Source organism: Salvelinus namaycush, chromosome 18 (genome assembly GCF_016432855.1).
Source record: "Salvelinus namaycush isolate Seneca chromosome 18, SaNama_1.0, whole genome shotgun sequence".
Taxonomy (NCBI): domain Eukaryota; kingdom Metazoa; phylum Chordata; class Actinopteri; order Salmoniformes; family Salmonidae; genus Salvelinus; species Salvelinus namaycush.
In genome coordinates this window covers 39,915,874-39,923,037 of record NC_052324.1, presented here as the reverse complement: position 1 = coordinate 39,923,037, position 7,164 = coordinate 39,915,874, and the positions used below count along the sequence as shown (strand labels likewise).

Here is a 7,164-nt window from a genome sequence, read left to right as displayed (position 1 = left end):
TTCCATCCTAACCCCTAACCCCTAACCCTAACCCTAACTTCAATACAACCACAAGCTGAAGAAAAAAAATGAAAATCCATCGACGTACAGCCCTTCTCTTGGTTGTCATGGTGAACTTGTCTTGCGGTCGTCGGGTTTTGAGTGGGCGTGTGCCTTGGTGGTGTGGCACTCCCCCATTCTATTTCGTTTGAGATCCGACTGACAGTTGAATAGATTGATGATTGAACCCGGGGTGACAGCAAAAAAAAAAAAAAAGGTTCTAATTAACCAGTACAATTATAAAAGAAACAGGGGAGCTATGTTGGTCACTGTTCCGTTCCCTCTCTCTGCCAGTCTGTCTGTGTGACTGGAGAAGTCCCTGCCTCAGACCTGGAACATACACCAAAATTCATCATGTAATCTCCTCTTGTTCTCCACCATCAGTCCCCTCCTCTAGTTCTCCACCATCAGTCCCATCCTCTTGTTCTCCACCATCAGTCCCCTCCTCTTGTTCTCCACCATCAGTCCCCTCCTCTTGTTCTCCACCATCAGTCCCCTCCTCTTGTTCTCCACCATCAGTCACCTCCTCTTGTTCTCCACCATCAGTCACCTCCTCTTGTTCTCCACCATCAGTCCCCTCCTCTTGTTCTCCACCATCAGTCCTCTCCTCTTGTCCTCCACCATCAGTCCCCTCCTCTTGTTCTCCACCATCAGTCCCCTCCTCTTGTTCTCCACCATCAGTCCCCTCCTCTTGTCCTCCACCATCAGTCCCCTCCTCTTGTTCTCCACCATCAGTCATCTCCTCTTGTTCTCCACCATCAGTCCCCTCCTCTTGTTCTCTACCATCAGTCCCCTCCTCTTGTTCTCCACCATCAGTCCCCTCCTCTTGTTCTCCACCATCAGTCCCCTCCTCTTGTTCTCCACCATCAGTCCCCTCCTCTTGTTCTCCACCATCAGTCCCCTCCTCTTGTTCTCCACCATCAGTCCCCTCCTCTTGTTCTCCACCATCAGTCCCCTCTTGTTCTCCACCATCAGTCCCCTCCTCTTGTTCTCCACCATCAGTCCCCTCCTCTTGTTCTCCACCATCAGTCACCTCCTCTTGTTCTCCACCATCAGTCCCCTCCTCTTGTTCTCCACCATCAGTCACCTCCTCTTGTTCTCCACCATCAGTCACCTCCTCTTGTTCTCCACCATCAGTCACCTCCTCTTGTTCTCCACCATCAGTCACCTCCTCTTGTTCTCCACCATCAGTCACCTCCTCTTGTTCTCCACCATCAGTCCCCTCCTCTTGTTCTCCACCATCAGTCCCCTCCTCTTGTTCTCCACCATCAGTCCCCTCCTCTAGTTCTCCACCATCAGTCCCATCCTCTTGTTCTCCACCATCAGTCCCCTCCTCTTGTTCTCCACCATCAGTCCCCTCCTCTTGTTCTCTACCATCAGTCACCTCCTCTTGTTCTCCACCATCAGTCACCTCCTCTTGTTCTCCACCATCAGTCCCCTCCTCTTGTTCTCCACCATCAGCCCCCTCCTCTTGTTCTCCACCATCAGTCCCCTCCTCTTGTCCTCCACCATCAGTCCCCTCCTCTTGTTTTCCACCATCAGTCCCCTCCTCTTGTTCTCCACCATCAGTCCCCTCCTCTTGTTCTCCACCATCAGTCCCCTCCTCTTGTTCTCCACCATCAGTCCTCTCCTCTTGTTCTCCACCATCAGTCCCCTCCTCTTGTTCTCCACCATCAGTCCCCTCCTCTAGTTCTCCACCGTCAGTCCCCTCCTCTTGTTCTCTACCATCAGTCCCCTCCTCTTGTTCTCCTCCATGACCCCAGGACCAGGCTCCTCCATGACCCCAGGACCAGGCTCCTCCATGACCCCAGGACCAGGCTCCTCCATGACCCCAGGACCAAGCTCCTCCATTACCCCAGGACCAGGCTCCTCCATGCCCCCAGGACCAGGCTCCTCCATGACCAGGCTCCTCCATGACCAGGCTCCTCCATGACCCCAGGACCGGGCTCCTCCATGACCCCAGGACCAGGCTCCTCCATGACCCCAGGACCAGGCTCCTCCATGCCCCCAGGACCAGGTTCCTCCATGACCCCAGGACCAGGCTCTTCCAGGACCAGGCTCCTCCATGACCAAGCTCCTCCATGACCCCAGGACCAGGCTCCTCCATGCCCCCATGACTAGGCTCCTCCATGACCCCAGGACCAGGCTCCTCCATGACCCCAGGACCAGGTTCCTCCATGACCCCAGGACCAGGCTCCTCCATGACCCCAGGACCAGGCTCCTCCATGCCCCCAGGACCAGGCTCCTCCATGACCCCAGGACCAGGCTCCTCCAAGACCCCAGGACCAGGCTCCTCCATGACCCCAGGACCAGGCTCCTCCATGCCCCCAGGACCAGGCTCCTCCATGACCCCAGGACCAGGCTCCTCCATGACCCCAGGACCAGGCTCCTCCATGACTCCAGGACCAGGCTCCTCCATGACCCCAGGACCAGGCTCCTCCATGACCCCAGGACTAGGCTCCTCCATGCCCCCAGGACCAAGCTCCTCCATGACCCCAGGACCAGGCTCCTCCATGACCCCAGGACCAGGTTCCTCCATGATCCCAGGACCAGGCTCCTCCATGCCCCCAGGACCAGGCTCCTCCATGCCCCCAGGACCAGGCTCCTCCATGACCAGGCTCCTCCATGACCCCAGGACCAGGCTCCTCCATGACCAGGCTCCTCCATGACCCCAGGACCAGGCTCCTCCATGACCCCAGGACCAGGCTCCTCCATGCCCCCAGGACCAGGCCCCTACATGACCAGGCTCCTCCATGCCCCCAGGACCAGGCCCCTCCATGACCAGGCTCCTCCATGCCCCCAGGACCAGGCCCCTCCATGACCAGGCTCCTCCATGACCCCAGGACCAGGCTCCTCCTAGCCCCCAGGACCAGGCCCCTCCATGACCAGGCTCCTCCATGACCCCAGGACCAGGATACGCAGAATGGGGGACAGTGCCTTTCCCTCCTATGCACCACGGCTATGGAACTCCCTTCCTGATAACCTCTGGGCTGTTCAGACAGTTGGGGCTTTTAAAGCAGGCGTTAAGACTCATCTCTATCAGGTTGGCCTACCATTATGGCCTCCCTCCTAGACTTTGTTGCTTCCATGATATGGTTAAATATTTATTTTTTTAGATTATTCTTGTATCATGAAAAGCACTTTACAAATGTAATAAATTATTATTATAATTTTTATTCTTAATAGGGCGTTTGGCCAACACCAGCCAGAACAGCTTCAAGGCACCTTTGCATAGATTCTACAAGTGTCTGGAACTCTATTGGAGGGATACGACACCATTCCTCCACAAGATATTCCATAATTTGGTGTTTTGTTGATGGTGGGGGGAAATGCTGTCTCAGGCATCGCTGTTCAATTGGGTTGAGATCTGCTGACTGAGACGGCCATGGCATGTGGTTTACATCGTTTTCATGCTCATCAAACCATTCCGTGATCACTCGTGCCCTGTGGATGGGAGCATTGTCATCCTATGGGGGCATAACCACGGTAGCCAAAATAATGGCCTACCCAGCATTTTTATACATGATCCTAAGCATGATGGGATGTTAATTGCTTAATTAACTCAGGCGCCACACCTGTGTGGAAGCACCTGCTTTCCATATATCTTGTATCATTTACTAAAGTATTTCTATATAGTGAACAAAAATATAAACGCAACATGTAAAGTGTTCGTCCCATATTTCATGAACTGAAATAAAATATCCTAGAAATATTCCAATGTGTTTACATCCCTGTTAGTGAGCATTTCTCCTTTTGCCAAGATAATCCATCCACCTGACAGGTGTGACATATCAAGAAGCTGATTAAACAGTATGATCATTACACAGGAGCACCTTGTGCTGGGGACAATAAAAGGCAAATCCTGCAGATGTCTCAAGTTTTGAGGGAGTGTGCAATTGACCAGAGAATGTAATGTTAATTACTCTTCCCTAAGCCATCATGTCCTTCCTCCTAGACTTTGTTGCTTTCATGATATGGTTGTTTTAGAGAATTTGGCAGTACCTCCAATCGGCCTCACAACCGCAGGCCAAGTGTATGGCGTCGTGTGGGCGAGCGGTTTGCCAGATGTTAACATTGTGAACAGAGTGCTCCATGGTGACGGTGAGGTTATGGTATGGGCAGGCATAAGCTACAGACAATGAACACAATTGCATGTTATCGATGGCAATTTGAATGCACAGAGATAACGTGATGAGATCCTGAGGCCCATTGTTGTGCCATTCATCTGCCGCCATCACCTCATGTTTCAGCATGATAATGCACGGACACAAGTCTCAAGGATCTGTACACAATTCCTGAAAGCTGAAAATGTCCCAGTTCTTCCATGGCCTGCATACTCACCAGACATGTCACCCATTGAGCATGTTTGAGATGCTTTGGATTGAAGTGTACGAGAGCGTGTTCCAGTTCCTGACAATATCCAGCAACTTTGCACAGCCATTGAAGAGGAGTGGGACAACATTCCACAGGTCACAATCAACAGCCTGATCAACTCAATGCAAAGGAGATGTGTCGCCCTGCATGAGGCAAAGGGTGGTCACACCAGATACTAACTGGTTTTCTCATCCAGACCCTACCTTTTTTTTAAAGGAAATTGTGACCAACATATGCATATCTGGATTCCCAGTCATGTGAAATCCATATATCATAGCCTCATTTATTTATTTCAATTGACTGATTTCCTTATGTGAACTGTAACTCAATAGATTCTTTGAAATTGTTGCATGACTGGTAAATGATCCAGAACCAGCTCAGTTAATCCCTACCGTTGTGATAATGAGTCATCATAATGCTGCATCAAAAATACATGATCTTAGGGGCATTGGAAAACACAATGTAAGTCATTTAAAACTTCATCAGACTAGGGTCTTTTTTTCTCGATTTCCGCCTGACTGAAGTGCCCAAAGTAAACTGCCTGTTGTTCAGGCCCTGAAGCCAGGATATGCATATAATTGGTACCATTGGAAAGAAAACACTTTGAAGTTTGTAGAAATGTTAAAATAATGTAGTAGACTATAACACAATAGATATGGTAGGAGGAAATCCAAAGAAAAACCATTTATTTTTTGAGAGCCCATGCTCTTATAATGGAAAGAATATGGAAATAATGAATTCTAGCTCCCAGTATGCAACTCCTATGGATTCCACAGGGTGTCAGCACTCTATGTTCAAGGTTTCAGGTTTGTTTCTTCCAAAACGAGTAAGAATAATGAGTTTTAGTACTGGGACACACTATTGGAAATTCTTGTATGCGCCCGCGATGAAGACAGAATGCTAAAATCGGTTTCCTATTGAACATACTTCTTTCGTAAGAAATATTAAAGTTTGGTTACATTTCAGGGTATCTGAGGAGTTAATAGAAACGTATTTTGACTTGTTGAAACAAAGTTAAGGTGTGGATTTTCTGATTCCTTTCTCTTCATGTTGAATGAGTGTATCACTCAAATCGATGGCATCAACTAAACAGACTTTTTGGGATATAAAGAAGGATTTTATCTAACAAAACGACACTACATGTTATAGCTGGGACCCTTTGGATGACAAATCAGAGGAAGATTTTCAAAAAAGTAAGTGAATATTTAATCGCTATTTTGTGAATTTATGAAACCTGTGCCAGTGGAAAAATATTTTTTATGTGGGGCGCTGTCCTCAAATAATCGCACGGAATGCTTTCGCTGTAACGGACAGTGCAGTTAGAATAACAAGAATTTAAGCCTTCAACCGATTTAAGACACTTGTATGTACCTAAATGTTTAACTTCTTATGGCTGCAGCCCGACACCGGTACACTTATGACAACAGCCAGCTCAAAGTGCAGGGCGCGAAATTAAAAAGATATTTTTTTTTAAATATTTAACTTTCACACATTAACAAGTCCAAGACACCAGATGAAAGGTACACATCTTGTGAATCAAGCCAACATGTCCGATTTTTAAAATGTTTTACAGGGAAGACACAATATGTAAATCTATTAGCTAACCACGTTAGCAAAAGACACCACTATTCTTACTCCATCAGTTTATTACTCCATCAGTAGCTATCACAAATTCGACCAAATAAAGATATAAATAGCCACTAACCAAGAAACAACTTCATCAGATGACAGTCTGATAACATATTTATTGTATAGCACATGTTTTGTTCGAAAAATTTGCATATTTCAGGTATAAATCATAGTTTACATTTCAGCTACAATCAGAAATTGCACCGAAAGCAGCCATAATATTTACAGACACCAACGTCAAATACCTAATTACTCATCATAAAACATTTCTGAAAAATACATAGTGTACAGCAATTGAAAGACAGGCATCTTGTGATTCCAGACAATATTTCCGATTTATTAAATGTTTTACAGCGAAAACAAAATGTAGCGTTATATTAGCGTAGCCACAATAGCCAGAAACACTTGGGCGCCCACGACCAGTTCACATGCACGACAGATATTAGAAATAGCATCATAAAATGTTTCTTACTTTTGGTGATCTTCCGTCAGAATGTTGGACAAGGTGTCCTTTGTCCAGAACAGTCGTTGTTTTGATCTGGAACGGCAAATATCCCTCTTCATTTAGCATGGGCACTTGCCAAGTGGCACGGATCACTCCAACGTCAACAAAGTCAGAGAACGGAACACGGCAAAACTCCCGAAAAAATTTCAATAATCTGATTAAACTATATTGAAAAAACATACGTTACGATGATATGGTCACATGTATCAAATAAAATCTAAGACGGAGATGTTAGTCGTCCATAACGAGAGCAAAACAGAAGGCAATTCCATGTCCTCTTTCGCGCGCTCCAGAAACAGGAAATGGACGGTCACGTCAAACAAAGAGCTTTAATTCCACCTCAGACCAAGATAAACACGAAATTTTTTCTCTCACCGCCTCTTGACAACCAGGGGAAGGTGTATGAAGTGTATGTAGACTCTTACGTATCACGCCCATGTATAGGCATGAAGTTGAACAGAGCATCGATTTCTGACATTCCACTTCCTGGTCAGGAAGTGTGCTGCAGAATGACTTCTGTTTCACTCAGAGAAATAATTCAAACGGTTTTAGAAACTAGAGAGTGTTTTCTATCCAATAGTAATAATAATATGCATATTGTACGAGCAAGAATTGAG

The 7,164-nt window shown here is 47.0% G+C and overlaps 1 protein-coding gene across 1 annotated transcript; it reads right to left on the bottom strand.

Moving 5' to 3' along the window:
- Window positions 1-391: 391 nt before the first annotated feature.
- Window positions 392-2,938, bottom strand: LOC120062950 (spore wall protein 2-like). The gene has a single exon (XM_039013003.1). The coding sequence runs from the start codon at window positions 2,936-2,938 to the stop codon at window positions 392-394; it is 2,547 nt and encodes an 848-aa protein (XP_038868931.1).
- Between the last annotated feature and the right edge of the window lie 4,226 nt (window positions 2,939-7,164).